General features: G+C 37.2%; 1 protein-coding gene across 2 annotated transcripts in view; it reads right to left on the bottom strand.

Annotated features, from left to right (window-relative positions):
- CTNNA1 (catenin alpha 1) overlaps positions 1 to 26,189 on the bottom strand; it is a 182,993-nt gene that overhangs the window by 87,672 nt on the left and 69,132 nt on the right. For both annotated transcript variants that reach the window (XM_059174693.1, XM_059174694.1), the window contains exon 7: positions 25,537 to 25,740. In XM_059174693.1, the coding sequence (XP_059030676.1) occupies positions 25,537 to 25,740 (204 nt within the window). The remainder of the gene's footprint in view (positions 1 to 25,536; positions 25,741 to 26,189) is intronic.

Raw genomic sequence — 26,189 nt, 5'->3', positions numbered from 1 at the left:
GGTGCCTGGGTGGCTCAGTGGGTTAAAGCCTCTGCTTTCGGCTGAGGTCATGATCCCAAGGTCTTGGGATCAAGCCTGCATTAGGCTCCCTGCTCAGCAGGGAGCCTGCTGCCCCCCCCTCCGCCTGCCAAATAAATTTTTTAAATCTTAAAAAAAAAAAAAAAAGAAAGAAAGAAAGAAGCAGGCTCCCCACAGAGCAGGGAGCCCAATGAGGGTTTTGATCCTAGGAAGCTGGGATCATGACACAAGCAGAAGGCAGATGCCGAACATGTTACTGAGCCACCCAGGCACCCCTGAAGACTACTTTCAAGGATCTGTGATGAGAAAAGGTAACGAATTATAAATTGTAAAGAGAACTGACATTCTAGAATAAACATTTCAAAGAAGATAGTAAATACCTACTGACTATACAGATAATAGGCTAAGATGTGCTATTATTAATAGTAATTATTCGTTAAATAAAAGTAACCTCAGCATTACACAGAACAGTCAGTTAATAGAGCACATAGGCAAAAGCAACTCAATCTGACTTGGTTGAAAAGCAATTCAGACATGAAACAAAACACAATGAATACATCCCAGACGTGTAAGGTTTACAGACTTCTCTCCAATAAGGTACTATGAGCTGATGCCAGAGTATAAAGAACGGGAACAGAGGGCTCCAAGATTAAATATCCAAGAAAGAAGGAAAACAAAGACAGAAATAGCTTACTTAGGAGTAAGGAAAAGAATATAGAATGTTTTGTGGGGTTGGGGGAGATACATGTGGAATGAAATTCAGTGGCCTTAAGAGCGAAGTATATAATACTTAGGGGGGGAAAGTAGGTATCAGTGAATTATCATAGTAAAGTCTGTTTTTATAATCAAATAATGTAACTCTCAGTACAGACATATATACAAACCTTAACTCGTGTGTATGTGTTTGTATGTTTGTGCTGCACTTTACTGCATCTACATCAAAGATTTCTGGAAGGAGATAAAATAAACTATAAGAGAAAGTGGATGGAGAGATAACAGGAATAAAAAGGAGCTTTATCTATACTCACTATACACTCTTTTATATACTTTCAATTTGAACCATGCACATACATTACCTATCTTAAGAATTAAGAAAACAACTTTTTATTGGGTATAAAGAAATAATACAGCCGTAAAGATTATCAGCTCAACAAGAGATCTAACTTTTTCAAAACTATGAGAGCCAGCAAATGAACCAGTTTGCCATTACTCTTAGTTTCAGCATCATTTCTAAAGCAACTAACCATTAATCCATGAGTAAGTTCACAAAAAAACATCTGATGGCAACTGTTCATATCTCATAAGTAAAGAGCAATGGTGCCAACCAGCACACATGCCTCACTTCTGTCAGCCTGGTTTAAATACAAAGATTCTTCCTAATAAGATTCTTCTGTTCAACCATTTTAGAGTTCTAAAGAGAAAGATTAGAACATAAAGGAAAAGAAACTTCTGGACCACACACCACCTGTTCAAGTATCTTTTTATACTATAAGGCAAGGGTTAAGATTATTGTTTCTGGTTAATTATTTAACCAGCTCTACAATATGTAAATTCTCTTAAATGATGAGCTAGTGGGTTTACTAATAAGACCAGAGAAAGTCTTATTCATAACCACATTTTCCTTTAGGGCTAGAAAGATGGTTTAATAAACTACAGAGGAAATATAAACACAACTTATAGAAAATGAACAAGAAACTATATGAATAGTTATAGTATTCAAATAAAAAACCTGTTTCAAATGCAATCACCAAATAAATCCAAAATGAGTGGGAAAGAATAATGAAGAGGTTTTATACAGAGAGGCCTATACAAAACTCAATGAAGGGAATGAACATTGATGATCAGGGCCACGCTTCCCCATGCCAGACAACTCAGAATTAACTATAAAGAAGTATGTCAGACCCAAGCAAAACATACATTTTAATAGTACAGAGAACATATTATGAATCTGGGAATAAGGCCACCAACTTCAGGCAAGACAGTTAAGACAAATGGAGAGCAATAAAATAACCTCTGCAACACAATCAGCAGGAACACATTTGGCTAAAAAACTAATGCAGTCTTTAGACATTATTACCAGAATGCACATAAAAAAGGGATAATTCTCTAAATGTGTTTGACCACTGCTGAAAAAGAAGAGGGGAGAAGGCAGTTGGAGGGAAGGAAGGAATTAGCTCCTTCACTCAGCAGAATGAGAAACTGAACTACTCTAAAAGAAAAAGAAAGAAAGAAATTTGACTACTCTAAGAGATCACTGTAAAGTAGTAAAGCAGAACAGGTGAAAGTGAAAAACAGAGAACCTGAAGGTTTAAACCATTCAAAATATGAAAATTTATTAGTAATAATACTGATAATAGTAGCATTAGTATTAAAATCCTTTCCAACCATGCTGTGATATAGGTACAATCCTCATTCCCAACTGTATTTAGGCCACAAACACTTGAAGAATTTGGGTTATTTTTCAAACTCACTGTAGCTGTCAAGAACTACACCACTCCACAGAAAACCTTTTAGGTACAAAAAGTTGTTCTCATGCCATAATTAATACATACTGGTAAACATGTAGTTCAAACATCCCTGTAGAGAAATCAAAGCTTCAAATTTGATAGGTTCATCAAACCAGTAAGAGGACCACTAAATCTCAACTAAGAGAATTTTAAAGGCTGAGAAGAGCCACACTGATTTTAATTCCAATGTAGTTAACATACATTGTAGTATTAGTTCCAGGTGGACAATAGAGTGATTTAAATATAAAGAGTCCCATATATTACTCCATGCTCATCAAGAGAGGTGGGCTATTAATTCCCTCCCTTATTTCAACTATGCCCCAACCACCACCCCCTGGTAACCAACTGTTCTCTACAGTTAAGATTGTTGTGTGTTTGTTCATTTTTTTCTTAAATTACACGAGTGAAATCTAAGGTATTTGTTGTTCTCGGACTTATTTTGCTTAGCACTGTACTCTCTAGATCCATTCCTGTTGTTGCAAATGGCAAAACCTCATTCTTTCTTAGGGATGAGTAATATTCCATTGCATACCTATATCACTTCCTTACCCATTCATTAATCAATGGACATTTGGGATGTTATCATAATTTGGCTACTGTAAATAATGCTGCCATATAAACATAGGGGTGGCTGTATCCCTTGGAGTTAGTATTTTTGTATTCTTTGGGTAAATACCCAGTAGTGTGATTGCTAGATTCTAAGATGGTTCTGTTTTTAGTTTTCTGAGGAACCTCCATCCTGTTTTGCAGAGTGGTTGCACCAGTTTGCATTCCCACCAACCGTGCATGAGAGTACCTTTTTATACACATCTTTATCAATACCTGTTGTTTCTTGTCTTGTGGATTTTAGCCATTCTGACAGGTGTGAGGCGATAACTCATCGTGGTTTTGATTTGCATTTCCCTAATAATGAGCGATGCTGAGCACTTTCTCACATGTATGTTGGTCACTTGTAGGTCTTCACTGGAGAAATGTCTGCTCATGTCTTCTGCCCATTTTTTAAAGATTTTATTTATTTATTTGACAGACAGAGATCACAAGTAGGCAGAGAGGCAGAGAGAGAGAGAGAGGAAGAAGCAGACTCCCTGCAGAGCAGAGAGCCCCAAGCGGGGCTTGATCCCAGGACCCCGGGATCATGACCTGAGCCAAAGGCAGAGGCTTTCACCCACTGAGCCACCCAGGTGCCCTTATTCCACCCATTTTTTAACTGGATTAATCATTTTGGGAGTGTTGAGGTGTGTAAGTTTATGTATTTTGAATTCATACTAACACTTTATTAGACAGTGTCATTTGCAAATATTTTCTCCCATTCAGTAGGTTGTCCTTTAGTTTTGTTGTTTTCTTAGCTGTGCAAAAGCTTTATTTTGAGGTAGTCTTAATAGTTTATTTCTGTTTTTGTTTCCCTTGCCTCAGAAGACATATCTAGAAAGATGCTGTTACAAAGTCAGAAAAATTACTGTCTGTCCTCTCTTCTACGATTTTGACAGTTTCAGGTCTCACATTTAGGCTCTTAATCCATTTTGAGTTTACTTTTGTGTATGATGTAAGAAAGCGGTCCAGTTTTATTCTTCTGCATGTTACTATCCAGTTTTCCCAGCACCATTTTTTGAAGACACTGTCTTTTTCCCGTTGTATATTCTTGCCTCCTCTGTCAAAGGTAATTGATCACATTTTTACGGGTTTACTTCTGGGATTTCTATTCAGTTCCATTGATCTATGATGTCTACTTTTGTGCCTATATCGTACTGTTTCGATTACTACAGCTTTGTAAGATAACCTAATTCTGGAACTGTGATGCCTGAAGCTTTGCTTTCCTTTTTCAAGGTTGCTTTGACTCTACAGGGTCTTTTGTGGTTCCATACAAATTTCTGATTGTTCTAGTTCTGTGAAAAATGCAATTGGTGTCTGGATAAGGATTACATAAAATGTGTAGGTTACTTTGGGTATTACAGGCACTTTTAACAATATTTGCTCTTCCAACCCATTAGCATAGGATGTCTTCCTGTTTTCTGGGGTCCTCTTCAATTTCTTTCATCAATGTTTTCAGAATAAAGGTCTTAAACCTCTTTCGTTAAGTTTATTATTTTGGGTTCAACTGTAAACAGGATTGTTTCCTTTATTTCTCTCTCTGCAGCTTCATTATTAGTATACAGAAATGCAATGGTTCTCTGCACATTGACTTTGTATCCTATAACTTTACTGAACGGAACTTATTTATGAATTCTAGCAGTTTTCTGATGCAGTCTTCAGGATTTTCTACATATAATAAGTACCATGTCATCTGCAAACAGTGAACGTTTTACTTCTTTCTTCCCAATTTGGGTGCCTTTATTTCTTTTCACTGTCTGACTACTGTAGTTAGGACTTCCAGTACTATGTTGAATAAAAGTGATGAAGAGTGGACATCCCAGTCTTTTTCCTGACCTTAGGGGGAAAGCTCTCAGTTTTTCAAGGAGTATGATGCTGGCTGTAGGTTTCTCATATTAAGGTCTTTATTAGGTTATGTTCCCTCTAGACCTACTTTGTGGAAGAGTTTTTATCATTAATCAATGTTATACTTTGTTGAATCATTTTCCTGTACCTCTTGAAATGATCATATGGTTTTTATCCTTTCTCTCATCAATGTGACATATTATGGTGTTTTGCAAATATTGAACCACCCTTGCATCCTGGAAATAAATTCCACTTGATAGTGGTATATAATTTTTTTAATGTATTGCTGAATTTAGTTGGAGACTATCATGTTGAAGATTTTTCCATCCATATTCATGAGAAATATTAGCCTATAGTTTTCTTTTTTTTGTGGTGTCTTTACCTCGTTTTGCTATCAGGTTGATACTGGTCTCATAGGATGAGTTTGTAAGCTTTTCTTTCTCTTACTTATTTTTTAAAGTTTGAGAAGAATGGGTATCAACTCTACTTTAAATGTTAGGTAGAATTCACCTGTGAAGCCATCTGGTCCTGCACTTCTGTTTGTTGGGAGCTTTTTTATTACTAATTCAACTTAATTGCTGGTAAATCAGTCTGTTCAAATATTCTTTCTTTCTGCTTCAGTTTTGGAAAATTCTCTATTTCTATGAATTTATCCATTTCCTCTGGCTGTCCAATTTGTTGGCATATCATTTTTCATAATATTGTCTGAAAATTCTTTGTGCTTCTGTGATAGCAATTGTTATTTCTCCGCTTATATGATTTTGTTTGAGTCTTTTTGTATCTTGCCCCCCCTTTTTCTGAGTCTGACTACCGACATCGATTTTGTTGAGCTTTTGAAAAACAGCTCTTTGTTTCATGGTTTTATTCTATTGGTTTCTTTGGTTTATTTTATCATTTATTTCAGCTGCTAATAATAATCTTTATTATTTCCTTCCTTCTACTGTTTGGGGTTTCTTCTTTTTCTAGCTCCTTTAGGTGTAATTGGGATTTTTCTTGCTTCTTAATGTACACCTGTATTGCTATAAACTTCCCTCTTAGAAACTGTTTCTGCTGTAGCCCAAAGATTTTGTACCACTGTGTTTTCATTTCCATTTTTCTCCATACAAATGTTTATTTCTTCTTTGATTTCTTGGTTGACCAATTCATTGTTTAGTAGCATGTCATTTGACCTATATATATATTTGCGCTTTCTTTCCAGACTTTTTCTGGCGGTTGATCTCCAGTTTTGAGATCAGAAAAGATGCATGATAGGAGTTGGATCTTTTTTAATTTGTTGAGACTTGTTTTGTGGCTTCTTAGTATGTGATCTCTCCTGGAGAATGTTCCATGTACATTTGAAAATATGTGTATTTTGCTGTTTTAGGATGGAATGTTCTGAATTTATCTGTTATATCCATCTGGTCTAGTGTGTCATTCAAAGTCACTGTTTCCTTGATTATTCTGTTTGGATGATCTGTCCAATGATGTAAGTGGAGTGTTAAAGATCCCTAGTATTACTATCAATTAGCTCCATTATGTTTGTTATTAACTGTTTTATGTATTTGACTGTTCCCAAGTTGGGTGCATAAATATTTACCATTGCTCAATTTTCTTGTTGGACTGTCCCCTTTATTATTATGTAGCGTCCTCCTTTGGTCTCATGTTCCATTTTAAAGCCTATTTTGACCAGCAGAAGTATTGCTGTCTGTTTGTTGGGTTTTTTTTTAAACATTCACTTGAATGATAAATATTTCTCCATCCCCTCACTTTTAGTCTGCATGTGTCTTAAGGTCTGAAATGAGTCTCTTATAGGCAGCATATAAATTTGTCTTCTTTTTTGGGGCGCCTGGGTGGCTCAGTGGGTTAAGCCGCTGCCTTCGGCTCAGGTCATGATCTCAGGGTCCTGGGATCGAGTCCCGCATCGGGCTCTCTGCTCAGCAGGGAGCCTGTTTCCTCCTCTCTCTCTCTCTGCCTGCCTCTCCGTCTACTTGTGATTTCTCTCTGTCAAATAAATAAATAAAATCTTTAAAAAAAAAAAAAAACATTATAAAAAAAAAAATTTGTCTTCTTTTTGTTTACCCATTCCCATTACTCCATGTCTTTTGATTGTAATATTTAGTCCATTTACATTCTAAGTAATTGTTGGTAAGTACGTATTTATTCCCATTCTGTTACTTGTTTTGTGGTTTTTCTTGTAGTATTCTCTGTCCTTTCTTCTCATTCTTTCCTAGTCCACTGGCTTTCTTCAGTGGTATACTTGGATTCTTTTCTCTTTAATTTTTGGATACCTTAGGTTTGTATATAACTTCTTCCATATATAGCAGTCTGTATTAAGCTGATGGTCACTTAAGTTTGAACTCATTCTTTACTCCTCTCACCCACATATACAGTGTGATACTTTACATACTTTTGAGTCCCTGGACTGATTTTACAGATACACTTATGTTTACTGCTTTTATGCTTCCTACTCTTCTTACTCTCACTTATGGTCTTTTCTTCGCACTCAAACACTCCCCTTTAAATTTCTTGTCGAGCCGGTTTAATGGTCATGAAGAGGAGCCACTAGATTTATCTCCAGATACTAGCATATATAATCTTTGTCATTTTCAACTTTTCTCTTTAACTCCTCAGTCCCAGATAAAGAAACCAAATTCGTAATACTGGTATAGCTGCAAACAGCAGCAACAAAAACTGGGAGATGACCAAATATTTCGTTCCTGTAATTCACTAAAATTTTACTTGGCGCAGCGAAGATATGTTCCATCTCCCAGACATCAATTTAGAGAGAGTTTACCACCCTCCAAACTAGGCTCCACAAATACCTGCCCCAATGACCTGACCATAACCAACTCCATCAAAACACATCTTTCTTACTTCCTGCCCCAGTGCCTGAATTTCCACTTATCAGGCTTCTCTTTGAGAATTTACAAAGAAAGGAAAGAAAAGGAAAAGGAAGGAAAGAAGAAGAGGAGGAGAATGCAAATATCTTCAAATAAAGCAATAGTAAAAAGTGGGGAATGCGTACTATTTGAATTTTTCATCTAACATTTTAACTAATAAATTATGATAGCTAAAAAGGGAATGTTTCCAGTTTTTTCCCTAGTTGCACAAAAAATGCTTAAGATGAATTAAATTCTTTCCATCATATTAATTTGTTTTTATTGTCTGTTACAGCTTGGTCTGGTAGCAAGCACCAGTATGTAAAAGGAATGAACCATATACCAAATTCACATTAATTTTTAAAAACCTGGAAACAGTTCATTACAGTTAACATGACCTCTTGTTAGGAGCAATAATTCTGTATTACATACAGAGAGTGAAGTGTGTTTTTTCTGACTGCAAAACCACACTGTTTTCTATGATAAAACTGAACCAACTTCTGTGGGATCACTGAAAGCTGTAAGGAGACTGCTAAGTTTGGCCTACACGTCATCACAGGAAAGGCCGGCTGCTGGGGTTCACCACAGTTAGATTCACAGCTTAGTTCTGTTGGGCAGCAGCAAGATAAAGGATAAGCCATTCTGGTTTGGTAGGTATACCACAGAAGTCACGAAAAGCTTGCATATCATCTGAAAATACATGCTGTTCAGCTACATGCACTACCCCAAAAAGCAGTAAGAGCAAAAATCTATTCTAGGTAAACCAAGTGATTATGTTGGTTAGAACAGGCCACTTCAATTACAACCACTGCTACAACTTTTCTGCAATTCCTTCTAGGTCAAGGGGACCTAGACCACAGCTGTGAGATACTACTATATAATATGAGCAACATTATTTTAACCAAAAATCCCTCCCCGTATCCATTATATTCCTCTGATCACCAAAAAAAAAAAAAAAAAAACTAAGAAGATTACATCATTAATAAAAAATCTGATTCATTTTCATAGTTCTTAGAGTTGTATAATCAAACTCTAGGTGATTATATGCAAAAATGTCAAGTGAAAAATCTGAAGTATTTAAAACATGGTAATTTAAGGACTAACAATATCGATATTACAGATCTACCACTTTTCACAGAGACAAACTAAAAATGAAGAATACTGAATTAAAGTGATACATGTTTGACCTGATATCTGAGTTTCAGAACTACTTTTGATTCAAAACCCATTAATGAAATAGCCACCCAAAATTGCAGGCCATTAGTCTGTTCAATACAGAGCTAAGAGATTTTAAAAAGCCAACTTTGTGCACAATGCAGGCTTTTAATGTAACCACTGTCACTCTGATAGTAATAAAAGACACGGACCCCATTTCAAAGTGAGGAAAACATTATTTACTTCATATAAGATACACAAATTACCTTGGGTCCTATCTCTTATAGGAAATATAATTTAAAATACCGATCACATCATTAGCATATATACATGTATATAAACACATATATACATGTATGAAAAAACATGCAATATTTTAAAATAGCTTTAAGATATATATTTCTTAGGATGCATATTAAGATACAATTCATATATAAATCACCCAATTTAAAGTGTACAATTCCATGGGTTTTTTTTTTAGTATATTCACATATGTGCAACCATTATTATTAGAACATTTTCATCACCTGTATCCTCTAGCTACCACTCCCTCCACGTCCTTGCTTGTGAATATTTAAGGATTAAAATTTAAATATCTAGGACATGGTGACCACGCTTTGTTGTAAGTTTAAAAGTTATAAGTGTGTTGTCCTTTCCTTACAAGTATTTTTTAGTATTTAGCCCAAATTTCCTCCTTAAACCTTAAGAATCACAAATTTATCCTTTCTCTTTCAAAAGACTTTTCAGATAATTCCTGGTTTGTGATACAGAGTAAAAAAGCATCAAAACTCCTAAGTATTCTCCTTCATACAAATGCAACACATTTCAGCCAGCTATCAACTATTAAATAAAAATACATAAAAACAACACCCACAAACACATCTCAAAATGTTTCTATCCAGTATTACCTACATAAAAAGTTAACTATCCATATTCTATGGCATGCGCCTTTCTTAGGTTTAGAGAAGTAGAAACTGGCACCAAGTCCAAGACTGCCAACTTAACAGGGCCTTATAGAATGTTAGACACTCTCTTCCTCCACCCACATTAAATATACACCCCCTAAAACTGTTGATTCACCGGATTCTCAGCTGCCAAAGAAAGTAGACTAGCTTAGCGTTTGACATTTCCTTTTGGCAGTCATTAGTCCTTAATGTGTCACTGTCTAGAGGCTAAATGGAATAGTTCCCTTTCTACTGTAACAGATCATTCTCTTGGGCCTAATGAAACCTAGCAAAGCCTAAATCCACCCTACAAAAAGCTGCCAACTGAAGCTGTTATAATATGAAAATATCAGGATGATCAAAACACCTCTCTCTAAAAGTCCCCTAATCTAGAGTCTGAGCAGTAACTTGCTATACAGGAGCAAACTAAAGGGGAAAAAGCAAACATTTCCCAAGATCTCTGACATCAGTAACCCACCCACTAACAGGGGAAAACAGGACAGTTTTCTAGCCAGTCTTGCTTGTAAAACGATTCTTCAATACCTCTTCATTCCCAGCAAGCCCAGAAAATCACCATCCCCTGCACACTAATTTACTCCTCATTCTAAATCTACTGTTGTTTCTCTCTTCGCCCACTCCTCAATGCCAATCAATGTCAACCTTGTCTTTCTGTCTTTATATATTCTATTTAATATAAATAGTTTTATACTTGCTCCAGTGCATTCCAATATTAAAACAATTTCATTTGTTTTTTTTTTAAACTCCATTGTACCAGTATTATCTCTTCTAAACCAGATCTCCTCATTCTTATTTTTGCCCACAGAAAGAGTACTAAAAAAGGAAAAACAGAGAAAGATAACAGTAGACAGGATGTTTATATTCAGGCAAGGCATTCTCTAGCAATAGGGCATGTCTTCATAATCAACAGCAAAAGCAAGGACTCCGAAATTATGCTGACCAACAAAACAGCATTTAAGCCACCAAACACTGTATTGAGGCAACTTCTCAATTAATAGGAAATCTCAGAAGACAAATTATCCCGCCCCCTCCAGAAAGCCCTGATTACTATAATTTATTTAATTACATTCAATCAAAATCAGGTGGACAGCAATTTATTTATTTAGCATTACTATTAAATTATATAACGGTCAAGTATATAAGTATATAATATGTAAATAGTCAAGTATATAAGGAAAAAAGTTTCTTACTATACAAAGTAGAGCTTTAAGATATGACTTGGGGCGGGGGGCAGGTAATGGTTCTTAGAATGCTTGAGGAACTGGATCACAAATGCCTAAATGATTAATCAATAACCATTTTTGACCTTCTAACAAAAAGTGCTTACTAAGAATGTAGCCAAGTCCATCACCCACTGAATACACTAGTTCTAGGGGTTTTGGGTTTTGGTTTTTTTGTTTGTGTTTTTGTTTTTGCTTTTCGTTTTTTTGGAGAAAGAAGAAATCAAATCTACTGATAAAGGGGTTATTTCCAAGGATACACGCATACAAGAACCCAAGCACAGCTAGGCAAACAGCCTTAGGAGTAGACACACAGGAAGCTCTTAGCTGACTGTACCAATCTCCAAACTCAAATACCTGACCCACTCTTACCGTCTATGCTGCCTATTTAATTCATAGCTGCTGCTAAACCACAAATTCAACTTGTCATGACCCCTCATGACTCTACCTAATGTCATCATTTCCTGCTTCAGTTCCCACTAACTGCACCCCATTTTCTCATGCAAATTCTTAAGAGAACCTAACTAGCCTAACAAACAACATAGGTCAGGCTATGAGGGGGGAGGAGGAGAGAAGAAGATGGCAGGGAATATGTCCTTAGACATCTAATGCCCAATTAGATATTATTACCCTGGCTTGCTCAAATAACCATAATGATATGACATGTCTTTCTTTTTGAACTGAATATGGGATTTTCCGAACATATCCAAAAGGACTGAGAATGGTAAATGAACTTCCTTAAGCTACATCAAGTTTTAACAACCATCAAACCTCTGCTTTCTCGTTTCATCTATGATAGCGCTATTTTATTGCTGGAATATTTTATTTTATTTATATTTTATTTATTTTAAGAAAAAACATTTTTAAGAATTTTTTTTTAAGAGCGCCTGGCTCAGAGGCTTAACTCATTGGGCTCTCTGCTTGGTGGAAAGCCTGCTTCCTCCTCTCTGCCTACTTGTGATCTCGCTCTGTCAAATAAATAAATAAAAATCTTCCAAAAAAAAAAAAGAAAGAATTTTTTTTTGAATATTTTATTTATTTGACAGAGAGACAGTGAGAGAGGGAACACAAGCAGGGAGAGTGGGAGAGGGAGAAGCAGCCTTCCTGCTGACCAGGGAGCCCAATGCAGGGGCTCGATCCCTGAGTCTATGACCTGAACTGAAGGCAGAGGCTTAGCCCATTGAGCCACCCAGGCACCCCTATTGCTGGAAAACTAAAATAAATCCACAACACTGGGTCATGTAATAAGGGATTCTCCTATACATACCATTCCTCTTAAACCTATGTTCATATCTAAATGTTAAAATCTTGTCAACTCCTCAGAGTTAAAAAGAACTAGCACCTGACCAAAACCTCAAATCAGAAAACATATAGTTACTGACAATTACCATCATACCCTATAACTAATATAATTAGTTGATTCTGAGTGGTTTTAAGAAAATGGGTAATTTTGCATTGGCTTGGGAAATACTAGTCAAAAAAATTAGTTTGATTTTAGCATCCAGAGTTTGCCAAAATGAAAGAGCTGTAGATAGCAAAGAAGAACTAGTCAATAGAGTTAGTTTTTAAAAACACTGATTAGAAATTTTCAGTTTTGGGCGCCTGGGTGGCTCAGTGGTTAAGCCGCTGCCTTCGGCTCAGGTCATGATCTCAGGGTCCTGGGATCGAGTCCCGCATCGGACTCTCTGCTCAGCCGGGAGCCTGCTTCCTCCTCTCTCTCTGCCTGCCTCTCTGCCTACTTGTGATTTCTCTCTGTCAAATAAATAAATAAAATCTTTAAAAAAAAAAAAAGAAATTTTCAGTTTTAAGTTGCATTTTTTTCTGAATGCCTATAAAATTTAATACAGTTTTGAAAAGGAAAAACCAACAAATGTCCTCCTAACACTTTGAGCCCATTCCCTCAATTAAGAAATTTTAATAGTCTAGGGATGCCTGGGTGGCTCAGTCGGTTAAGCACCTGCCTTCAGCTCAGGTCACGATCCCAGGGTCCTGGGACGGAGTCCTAAACATCAAGTCCTACATCAGGCTTCTCACTCAGTGGGGAGCCTGCCTCTCTCTCTCCCCCTGCCTGCTGCTCCCCGTTTGTGTTCTCTCGCTCCCTCTCTGACCCAAAAAAAAAAAAAATCTTTTCTTTAAAAAATAAAAGGAATAAATTTTAACAGTCTAAGAAAATCCTGTTTTGAAAAAGCGGTGGAACGAAGGGTACCTTTATCACAACAGAAGTCACTAAGGGTACATATATAAACAACCAATTTTTTAAAACCAAAGAATTTTTCCATATATAATGGCTTTATCTATTCTTCACAGTAGAGATCTTTAAAAAAAAAAAAAAAAAAAAAAGGCAGGATAAAGAAATATGCTCTGCTTCCCAACAATAAGTGTATTTATTATTAAGAGCTTTAAAGACTGTAACTGAGTATCACTGATCAGATATTTATGACTTTTCTTATACAGTATTTCAGGTTATTTTATACAAAGGAATAATAAGCAATGTTCATATAGACACAAAACAAGGGCAAGCTAAAACATAAATATTTTCACTCCTAGAAGAGAAGTTTCATATTTGAGTCTACAAAACCAGTAATTCTCCCTCAAAGTAGAAAGAAGTAATTCAGGACAAGTATGCTCTGGTGTTCAATTTAAAGGACAACTAGCAAGGAAGGCTTGAAATAAGATGCTATACTGTATTCTATTTGGTAGACAATTACAAAATGCAAATTTTTTACAATACCAGAAGTCAGACAATCTGCAACTGGAGTAAACCCAAAACAAGAGGCCAATCATTTAAACACATCTGAAAATAACACTTGTAAGACAATTTACTACCCAGATGTTGTTTTAGTATAAATTACTGAAAGAAAATACCTTTCTTATAGTATGTCTCCAAATCATGCCATTATGAAAAGATCCCAGTGCCACTTTCAGAGAATGACCAAACAAGATCAGTTCTCAGCAGTCTTTGGTTCTAAATATCCAATGTTGCACTTTAAAATAAAAAAGCTATTTAGTGACCATCAAACACTTACTTAGCAGTCGTGAGATATGAACACAGAGTCAACCCAAAATAAAGAGAAAAAATAAGGACATTCACTCAGAAAACATCACATTCTACAGACTTCTACCCTTCTAATTATATATTAAGACTGAGAAATATGAAAACCAAAGTAACTTTCAAGAAAGCAGGCCTGAAATGAGAGTAAAGTAAATTTCCTAGCACAACAGGCTAGACCTGTCTTTGGCAAGGACAGTTTGGAAAGTCAAGAGTTTTTGTTAAATACTTTAAGTCCTCTAAAATATGTAATTTAAAAATAAATGTAAGGTCAGTGGGCGAAAATATTAAGGTAGAAAGATAAGCCTTAATTTTACATGTTTATCACATATCAGCATTCTAGATAAAAATAAACAGGTGACCTCCCAAAACAACTAGTTCGTCACATTTAAACAGGAACTATTTTAAATGAATTTCTCAGTATCAACACATGACAATTTTGCCAAAAGTAAAACATACTTTTTGGACCAAAAAGAATAAATGAGGAAAAGGAACTGTGTTACAAATGTATCTAAAACAGGGGCACCTGGGTGGCTTAGTGCATTAAGCCTCTGCCTTCAGCCCCACATCAGGGTCTCTCCTCAGCAGGGAGTCTGCTCCCCGCCCCCAACCACCTGCCTCTCCGCCTACTTGTAATCTCTGTCAAATGAACAAATAAAATCTTAAAAAAAAAAGAAAAAAAATTATCTAAAACAATGACAATTTTCCGGGTGCCTGGTTGCTTCAGTTAAGCGTCTATCTTCGGCACAGGTCATGATCCCAGAGTTCTGGGACCAAGTCCCCAACATCAGGCTCCTTGCTCAGTGGGGAGTCTGCTTCTCCCTCTCCCTCTGGCTGCTACTCCCCCTACTTGTGTGCTCTCTGTCAGATAAATAAATAAAATCGTTAATAAATAAATAAATAAATAAATAAGCACCTATTTTCAAGTCTATAGCACTTCATGCCTGTGTGGTTTTTTTTTTTTTTTTTTAAGATTTTATTTATTTATTTGACAGACAGAGATCACAAGTAGGCAAAGAGGCAGGCAGAGGGAGAGGGAGAAGCAGGCTCCCCACTGAGTGGAGAGCCCAATTCTGGGCTCAATCCCAGAACTCTGGGATCATGCCCTGAGCCGAAGGCAGAGGCTTTAAACCACTGAGCCACCCAGATGCCCCACACTTCATACTTTTATGTGCACATCAAATATGCTATCTATTTGGCCCTCCTCTTCCCTAGTTGAGGAGAGAAAAGACCCTTCTTGTCTGCTATGAGTTAAATCCCTGAACTAAAGATCATGCAGACATGGGGTGGTGCCACTTTGGTTCTTCACTATCAGAAGAGAGCAGCAAGAAATGGAGTTGTCACACAAAGCAGGAAGGACCTGCCACTCTTAAAGAGAGAGAACAGCCTCAGTCTCTGCCTGCACAGATCCCTGTTTACCTTGCTATGGCTATACTTCATTTACTGCTCTTTTCTTTTAAGGCATTTTCATATTTTTGCAGTACAACCATCTGTTACCCCATCTTCATGATTTTATTTCGTCTTATTTGATTGGTTCTCTGTGCCTTTAAACAAAATCAGGTGGAGGGGTAGCCATTAACAATCCAGTTTTATCTTGAGAAAGCAGCTCTAGGAAGTTACTTGATCAAGCTTAATAAGTCCTACTGTCTGGAAGCATCAGCTTATTGTCCACGGTCCATGGCATCACATATGGAAAGTCAGCAGGAGTTGCCCTGGATTAAAACTCAGAAGCCTCCTTTACCTGGGTATTATCATGGCCAACCAAGTTATCCCTACTTTCAGACTGTTTTGAAAATAGGTGGCTGGGTTTTGCTTCTGATTAAGAAGAATAAACCCAAACCACCCTATCACAATGACAGCATCTAAAAACCATGGACAGAATGCGCACAGAGTAGCAATCTGAGAACTGAAGTGAAAAAGGGCCGAATCTACAATTAGAGCTGTAGTCAACACTCCTCTCTCAGTAATCATTAAGAGCAAGCTGACAACAGACAGATAATAAATAAGCAATATATGGAAAAACTGAACCAACTGGATCAACCAATACCATCTACCAACTGGATCTAATTGACATTTATAAAAAAATCACCCTATCCAACAATAACACAATCCACACTTTCTTTCTAAAGGAAGACACAACATTCACAAAAGTAGCACGGGGCCGTAAAATGAACTCCAATAAGCAATTTAAAGAAATAAAATGATGTAAAGTATGCTCTTTGGTCATACTCAGTTTTAGTTAAACTAGAAATAAAAGAAATATAACAAAAAAATTTCCATCTAGTTACAAATTAAATAACATACTGCCAAATAATCCACTGGTCAGAGGAAGTCTCAAGGAAAAATTTTAAAATGTCTTGAACTAAACAAGACAGTAATGTATGGAATGCAGTCAAAGTAAACCTCGTATGAAAATCTGCCCTATGGGGCACCTGGGTGGCTCAGTGGGTTAAAGCCTCTGCCTTTGGCTCAGGTCATGATCCTGGGGTCCTGGGGTCCTGGGATCAAGCCCCACATTGGGCTATCTGCTCATCGGGGAGCCTGCTTCAGCCTCTCTGCCTGCTTCTCTGTCTACTTGTGACCTCTGTCAGAAAGAAAGAAAGAAAGAAAGAACGAACGAAAAGAGAATCTGTCCCATATCTTTATTTAAAAAAAAAAAAAAAGAAGAAGAAGAAGAAGAAGGTCTCAAACAGATAACCTGAATTTTCACCTCAAGAAACTAGAGAATAACAGGGCTCCTGGGTGGCTCAGTTGTTAAGTGTTTGCCTTCAGCTCAGGTCCTCATCCCAGGGTCCTGGATCCTGGGATCAGAGTCCCTTATCAGGCTCCTTGTTCAGCAGGGAGCCTGCCTTTCCCTCTTCTCTTCCTGTGGCTCCCCCTGCTTGCACTCTCTCTCTGTGCCAAAAGAATAAATAAAATCTAAATAAATAAGTAACACCTTAAAAGAAAAAGAAACCTAAAAATCCAGATGCATGAAACTAAGGGGTCTAAGTTTACTTTTAAACCTTTTTATTATGGGGGCGCCTGGGTGGCTCAGTGGGTTAAGCCGCTGCCTTCCGCTCAGGTCATGATCTCAGGGTCCTGAGATCGAGCCCCGCATCAGGCTCTCTGCTCAGCAGGGAGCCTGCTTCCCCCTCTCTCTCTCTCTCTGACTGCCTCTCCATCTACTTGTGATTTCTCTCTGTAAAATAAATAAATAAAATCTTTAAATAAATAAATAAATAAATAAATGACCTTTTTATTATGACCATAGGAAACATTATCCAAGAAATGTGGGGCAAAATATAGAAGAAAATTTATACTGCCTCTCACCCTACCCTAGTGACAATTACTAATATTGATACATTTAGAGGTTTAATCTTTTAATCCAAAAACATTTTTTGATATAAAATCTTTTCAAGGCTGCCCAATATCTGAAGAGTATAAAATAATACCAAGGATAATCTCACAGCCATCTCACGGAGGTTAAAACCTGACTCATCTGCAGCCTGACACTGGGCATGCTTTCATATCTACTCCATCATCCTTATTCTCAAGAGACCATTCCACTATTGCTCCATTAGGCCAGCAGCATTTCATTTAATACATAAACATTCGTCTTTCTGTATATAGAAGGTTAAAAACTTGCCTGTTAAATACTGCAATATGTAATGCCTGAGTAGCACACACGGAAGAAACTTTAACCTCTCCAAAAGCAACAGAAAATATAACGTGAGGAGAAGGTCCTCCTCAGCGTTAAGAAGGTCTTTTAAATCTCTCACTTCCCATCGTGAGAAAAATCAATATTTGACAAAAAAGATTTCCAAATTAAATAAATGCTGCTTCATCGATAGAAACAAGTCTTACACGTGCTCAAATTCTGCAATCAATGCAACATCTATTTATGTCTAAATTCTCCCAAATATGCTAGGCAGCTCACAGAAAAGTTTACACTAACAAATCAATAAAAATCATATCCAAGCACCGCTACAGAACTGTGGTCTAGCATTACAGGTGAAAGTTTATTACAGGAAACCCACAGGTTCAAACAAAGATGTAAATCAAAGCATATTGTAAAACAAAACTCAGCCACAGGGTGCCTGGGTGGCTCAGTGGGTTAAGCCTCTGCCTTCAGCTCAGGTCATGATCTCAGAGTCCTGGGATCAACCCCCAAGAGCCTGCTCCCGCCCCCCCCACACCCCCCACCCCACCCCACCCCCCGCCCGGCCTCTCTGCCTACCTGTGATCTCTCTGTGTCAAATAAAGTCTTAAAAAAAAAAAAAAAAAAAACTCAGCCACATAGCTACACATCACAGAGCCAAATGAAACATCTATGACACTCAACATCAGAAAGTGTAGCTTGGGAAGACATTAAAAAGCTTTCCTGCTTGGCTCACTTCGAACAGATATATCAGACCTGGGTTTATCTTATTTAGGGTGGAGTATTTAATTTCAGAATAGTCATTTATGAAGTAGTACAGTGGAAAGCTCTGCATCCATTAACGATAATGATGTAAAACCACATTTGCTGTAGTAAAGATGCACAATGATAAACGTACTGAGAGCTCAGACTTTCAGGACAGAAATTTCCGCTGTATGTGTATGTACTTTTGAGCAAATAACAACTCAATACGGGTTATTATGGCAGTAAATCAGGTAAAAAAACATTTGTCTTTTAGGACAATGGCTGGCATATGGTACAGATTAAAACAGTACAAATAATCCTTATTTTTACTGTTAATAATAGAAGAAATGGTAAGATAAGAATTGTTTTGTGTGTGTACCTACATATGCACACATGCTTACACACGTACACACATATGCACAAAGTATAGAATACATGGTAGGATTACATGTGATCTATAACGAACTTAGAATTATAATCAGAAAAAGTAAGCTATTCTAATTCTGAATATAATAAATGCAGCTACAAAATAATGTAGTAGCAAGCTCTGTCAAGACTCCTTCAAAGGCTGGGAAGCTCTGGATATGCTAAAGTGATTCCAGGAAGGCATCTGCAAAACTGAGAAGAGATTAGCATCTAAATTAAGTGCTTCCCTTCACTCAAAGTAAGTGAATATTAAATGCATCCTATTCATACATTCCATATCAAACTATTAACCAAATCAAATAAAAATTTTATGTCTGCTATATTAACATAATCAAACCACTCAAATACATACCCAGTGCAACACAAAAACAAACAAAAATGCACTCTTCTTTTAGGATCCTACTACCAATGCATCCAATGTTTTTTAGGCAAGAACAAAGATAAAATTTATCTTTAAGCAACATCATCATCACCAGGCTCTAAACTGTACGAATTTTCTTCTGTCTAAAACTATACTTTAAGGTATTAAAAAGAATACAAACTATGATAGTTACCATGTAACAGATATGCTACCATTTTGGACATTCAATGAGGAGGTTGAACTTTTTTATCTACCCACCTTCGCTGGCTGATTACTCAGAAGTCAGAACTACCCAAGAGATATACAATGTGACCAAGTAACAAAAACTTCATATACTTTTAAACATTCTAGTAGAGGTAAATAAACAGGTAAAAAATAAATTTAAGAAGAGATTATATTTAACCATATTCCCATCCTTTTCTGTGTACTCAGTCTTTGAAATAATGGCAAGGAGTTTATACTTATAGCACATCTCAGTTTAAACCAGTTACATTTCAGGTACTTGACGGCCACATTTGGCTACTGGCTACCACACTGAATGGCACAGAGCTAGAGCTCCTCAAGCCCAAAGCCTGTGTTTGTCATCAATCCTAAATCCTGACTCCAGTCAGTCAACACAAGACCATAAACCACTGACCCAGACTGCTCAGGACAAAACCAAACGCAATTCATTTCAAAGGCTGAGGGTCTTCTCTATTTCAGATACTGTGTTACATATTTTCAGATGTGGGTGATAAGGGGTAGGAAGGAGGAGTTTGGTTTATCTATTTTTTGAGAGGTCAGGGGGCTTGAAGATGAGTGTGGTAACAGAAACAAGCATGGTCACAGTAAATTCTACTACTGGGAAAACAGCTCAAAGCACATGCTCTAATAAAGGGAAAAAGGAACATATTGACGATCAGCATATCCCTCAGCAGAATGAAGTGTGAAATACAGAATTCAACTGCATAAAGTACAAGGCTCTTCAGAATGTTGTTTTTCACTGGCATTGAAATAACTTCAGAGAACATTCTAACATACAAGTGAGCTCCAAAGGCAGCTATGTTTTTAAGAAAGAAAAAATTTAACCCATTAACCTCTCAGCTTGTTCCAATGCATTAATGTAAAGGTTTGAACCCTAATTATATAAATATTTTGTTTATATGTGGGGAACAGTACGAGGGTTAAAATTAATTTTAAATAAAATTTAAAAAAAACACACACACTACATACAAGAAGGGGAAACTAACTGGAATGCCTATTCCTAAATGTTAATATTGGTGGTTCAGTAATTTAATGATACGTATAACTTTCAATTATGAAAAACTAAAGTGGTAACAATACTTTTTTCAACTTCAATTATATTTCAATTTCAATCCATTCACTTTTAAGCCTTTTAAGATTATGACACCCATCCAAGCTGTTTTTCTTTTTCTAGAACCCTTCCAGGAAGGAGTAACGGTAAGTGGACAGAGCAGGAACAAATTAGACTTAACCACAATAACCACATTTCATTTCAAGGAAACCTGGAAGTCATTTGTGGAACTACAAAGATCCACTGAATGTCAAAAGACCTCTATTGTCATGCATCTGAGTCATTTCCATAATGTTCTGTAAGTAGGGGTCAAATGTATTACTTTTAACATCAATATCTCTTAGCTCTCTGTACAGTAAGTTAGCAATACAGCCAAGAGTAACCTCCTACTCTTTAAACCACAACGCAAACAGGAGCATTAAGTCTGTTGCCCTCCTGGCCCTTGAAGCCTTTAAAAGGGAGTTTGGCTCTCACCTCATGAATCCAATTTAACTCTACCGTGACGCAGGACACCACTTTCCCTCACTGCTTATTTCAGAATACTTGGCTTGATTTTTTTTTCTACAAACGTCATTATATACTGAGAGATCTAAAGGAATTAGTCGTAAACCCCCCAGGGTCTCCTTCCCTATAACCTTCTAGAATATAAGGCCCATAAGAGCAAGGATCTTTTGATTTTTTTCCACTATTAAATATTAAATATTAATTCCTAGCACTCTGAATATACAAAATTGTCTATTTCATTCATCCCATTTCAGCACGGAGTTAGTCTGTAAAGCAATCACTCACACAATACCACTTCTAGTATTGTAACAATGCCTGAAAGTATTTTTTAAATAGGTCCTGTCATTCATTCATTCATTCATTTTAGAGCGGGAGTGCAGAGGGGCAGAGATAGAAAGAGGGAGAATCTTTGTTTTTATTTTAAAGATTTTTTATCTATTTACTTGACAGACAGAGATCATCAGTAGGCAGAGAGGCAGGCAGAAAGAGAGAGGGGAGGAAGCAGGCTCCCTGCTGAGCAGAGGCCCAAGGTGGGGCTTGATCCCAGGACCTGAGCAGAAGGCCAAGGCCTTAATCCACCCAGGCGCCTGGGAAGGACAATCTTAAGCAGACTCCAAGCTCAGTCACCCAGATGTCCCAGTTCTTGTCTTTTATAAGTTTAAACACAGTTGCAGAAATTATATGGATAAAGAAAATACAAGTAAGCAACAATTCAAGGAAGTCAACAATTACGTACAAACTTCATGCAGCAAAAAAATAATGCAAGATGGTGCAGTCTGAAAGAGCCTTCAGCAAATAGATGGGAGGAAAAAAATGTGAGCCTTTAAGCAAGAGCAGATTAAGTTTTCAAGAAGTAGGAAAAGAATCTGCAACACAGAATGAACTATGTTCTACTGAAGATATGAGCACAGACTTGCCTAAACAAGCAGAACAGACCAGACAACAACAAAAAAAGTATGTAGACCCTAGAATAAAGCAATGGCAGTAGAGACAGTAGGGACAAATGCAATAAAATACCAGAGGAGTTTCTCCACTTTAACCACATGATGGAATCACCTGAGGAACTTTAAAAAAAAAAAAAATACCGTCACCTGGGGATGCCTGGGTGGCTCAGGTTGTGATCCCAGGGTCCTGGGATGGAGCCCCATATCACTGGGCTCCCTGCTCTGTGGGTAGTCTGCTTATCCCTCCCCCTATGCACTCCCCCCACCCAACTCTTGTGCCCTCACCTAACCTCTCTCTCTCTCTCTCAAATAAATAAAATACTTAAATTAAAAAAAAAAAATACTGTCGTCTGGACCTCAGTTCAATGACCCTGATTTACATGGGGTACAACCCAGACATCAAGATGTTATAAGTTCCCCATGAATTCTAATATGCATCCAAAGTTCAAAATCATTGCCTTAGAGGAAAAACCAATGGAAATCTAGTAAATGACCACACAGGATAAAGAAGGAAGACTAGAGATGATAACAGGACTTTAAGAGTATGTACCTTAAAAAAAATGACATGGCTGAGAGAAGCCTGGAAATGGAAAAATATATATCTGTATCAGGGGGGCCTGAGTGGCTTAGTGCATTAACTGGCCGACTCTTGGTTTCGGCTCAGGTTATGATCTCAGGGTCATGAGACTGAGCCACACAGTGGGCTCTGCACTCAGATGGGAGTCTCCGTCTCTCCCTACTCCTCTCCCTCTACCTCTGCCCCTCCCCCACTCATGCACAGGCAGGCACGCACTCTCAAATAATAAAAATAAAAAATAAAAATACAGGGCGCCTGGGTGGCTCAGTGGGTTAAAGCCTCTGCCTTCAGCTCAGGTCATGATCTCAGGGTCCTGGGATCGAGCCCCACATCAGGCTCTCTGCTCAGCAGGGAGCCTGCTTCCTCCTCTCTCTCTGCCTGCCTCTCTGCCTACCTGTGATCTGTCTGTCCAATAAATAAATAAAATCTTAAAAAAAAAAAAAAATACATCAGCCACTCTGTACTTGACCACTTTGTCTATGAAGTTTCATGCAATGAACCAGTTTTAATTAAGCCAGATTATCTTAATTTTCCATGTATCATAATTATTTGTCTAATATTTTTAAGAGAAATAATCAAAACTTAAAGTGAGGCATTTTTTAAAAATCAAAGTAGAGCTAAAGAATGTAAAATAAATCTTTCATAAGCACCTCTCAGGTTTCCCAGATAGAAATAATCCCATTCTCCTTGCAATCCCCATGCCAGTTTAGCACTCCCCATAAATGCTCTGTAGAGACCGAGTATTAATTAGAAGGAAAAGACCTAACCTGGTCATTGTCACTTGAATCAATACAAGGGAACTAAGTATTTTTATCTTTAGGAAAAACACGTCCAGAAACCACTTTCTAAAATACAATCTGAATCCCAAGATAATTTCTACCACAATCTTAAATTTCAGCCAAAGATCATTGTTCTAGCTTTCACCTACATAATAAAATGTTATGTAAGAGTGATATTATGCTCTCCGCAACTCCAAGTATAAATCAGTGTCTCCTACCTTTACTTACATCTGTGTCATGAACTGAAAATAGTATTTGTTTGACACTCTGGAGAGAAACTAGATGATTACTCATGACCAGAGAGGACTAGGCCAAGATCCAATCAACCCCAAGACTCAAGGGATCGTTAGGAAGTTCTTATATGCAGAATAGTTAGGAAGATCGCATACAGAACAATAAGAAATTTATCATATATTCTTCCTAATCAAAGACTGTTTTTAAAGCATTTTCCTATTCATAACTACATTTGATATTTTTGTACCACTTCAGTACTACATGTGATAGTAGAAAACGCATCCTCACATATACCAAGTCCTTTGTTTCCCTATTTAAAACTCTAATATCGTGAACCATTCTTATTTTCTGTTTTCAACCTTAGGTACAGATTTTTAAATGTGCCCCACATTTTCACTGACTTATCAACTGATTTTTCCATTTGATTTAACTAAGCCTCTAATCTCACTGCATACAATCAAAACATGGCAATAGTTTAAAAAAACTCAGTATGCTTCACTAATTTCACAATATCGTCGAAAAAAGATAAACACACTAAAGCATTCATCTTCATCCTAGGAATTCCATTATGACTTACCATTATATGTTCACTTATATACGCATATACGTGAACAAGTAAGATGTATTGCAAATGAATACATAAAAAAATACCAAATCTTTTCCTGAAAAGCATTAAACAACCAAAAACCACTGGTGATAACCAGTCTGTGTTGTTCCCTTCCCTTGAAAACGATTTTAAGATTTTATTTATTTATTTGTCAGAGAGAGAGAATACAAGTAGGCAGAGTGGCAGGCAGAGGCAGAGAGGGAAGCAGGCTCCCCGTTGAGGAAGGAGCCGGATGTGAGACTAAATCCCAGGACCCTGGGATCATGACCTAAGTTAAAGGCAGTGGCTTAACGACGGAGCCACCCAGGTGTCCCTAAAATGATTTTATATAAATTTTGTTTAACTTATTCCTTTCCTGCAACAGTAAATATTGGGTGCAAGGTCTAAATTATAGTAACTCTAAGCATTAAATAACTGGAATGACAGAAGTATCTGGGAAGGAAAAAGGAAGGTAATGACCACAGAGATAAAAATCAGCAAGTAAAGTATTATTTATAGAAAAAAAATTTTTTTTTTACAGCACTCGTTTTTAAACACAAACCCTAAAAATTCAAAACCACTACTCAGTTCACCTAATACAGCTGTAGTTGGTAATTACCTCTTCTTATGACATTCTACATGGTTCATGAAAAAAACTACCAACTATAAATATATTCAGCACATCCTTTTGCCTAAAATTAGATGGCAGCCTAAATGTGATAATGGAATTTTAGGGAATAAAGGTCATTATCCTTAGTACATGGACGCTAAGGTATTTAGAGCTGAACCAACACAATGTCTGCAACTTACATCCAAATGTTAAATGGAAAAAAAGGCTGTGTGTGTGTGTGTGTTTATAAAATAAACAACACAGGGGCGCCTGGGTGGCTCAGGGGGTTAAAGCCTCTGCTTTCAGCACAGATCATGATCCCAGAGTCCTGGTTGGGATCTCTGCTCCGCAGAAAGCCTGCTTCCCCTTCGCTCTGCCTGCCTCTCTGCCTACTTGTGATCTCTGTCAAATAAATAAATAATCTTTAATTTAAAAAAAAAAAAAAAAGAAAAGAAAGAAAAAAGTTGGGAGGAAAGGGGAACATAGAAAGCCACTTACTTTTTTATTCATTCCTTGAAAAATCTGCCCCACCCTAATGGGCCAAGCAACCAAGAGCACACTTGCCATTTTTAGTTAAAATATCTCAGATCCAGCATCTGTTACACTCTCACTTAAAAAAAAGTTCTGATACTCACATTGCCCATGTACTCTGAGAGCAGGTCCTGAAGGGCCTGGCGTACAGCATTACATTCAGCCACAATTCTCTCACGCCGGTCATCACGCGTGCACGATGAGTCGGCCATCAGGGCAGCCCCACTAATGATGCTTTCTAGGCGCTCCTCCAGGGAAGGTCTAAAGCGCTCCTCACTGAAGCTCAAGGGGTCCACAATGATTTGTTTCTGTAGAGAAAGTGTTAACTGAATCTTAGTGCTGATCATGTTCACTCCATTATTAACGAAGGTGAGCAAAATGTTGATTAGGAACATCAAGATTTAATACAAATATTCCAATGCCTAAAATAAAGTTACACTTTTTGTTAGATTCTGAAAGAAGGTACTGGAAGCAATACTATCCAGCTGAATGGGGCTTCAGTAAGACACCATACCACAAAATGCAAACACAAGTATGTCAGCATTAAAATCATGTTCACACTACTGAATCTGAACATCTACATGTCAGCCTCTACAGTATTAGTAAAATAATAATTGTAAGGAAATAAGTTAGCTCTTTTCCTTTTCCATATACAGAGTATAAAACTGCTACATGACATGAGAACTGTTTCACAGCAAAAAAAAACAATAAAAACAGACAGACTTCTGTCCTCAGTTTCAGAAAGGAATGCATTTAT

The sequence above is a fragment of the Mustela lutreola genome, chromosome 5, assembly GCF_030435805.1.
Source record: "Mustela lutreola isolate mMusLut2 chromosome 5, mMusLut2.pri, whole genome shotgun sequence".
Classification (NCBI taxonomy): Eukaryota; Metazoa; Chordata; class Mammalia; order Carnivora; family Mustelidae; genus Mustela; species Mustela lutreola.
Note: the sequence above shows the minus strand (reverse complement) of the source record. Positions and strands in the feature narration are given on the sequence as shown.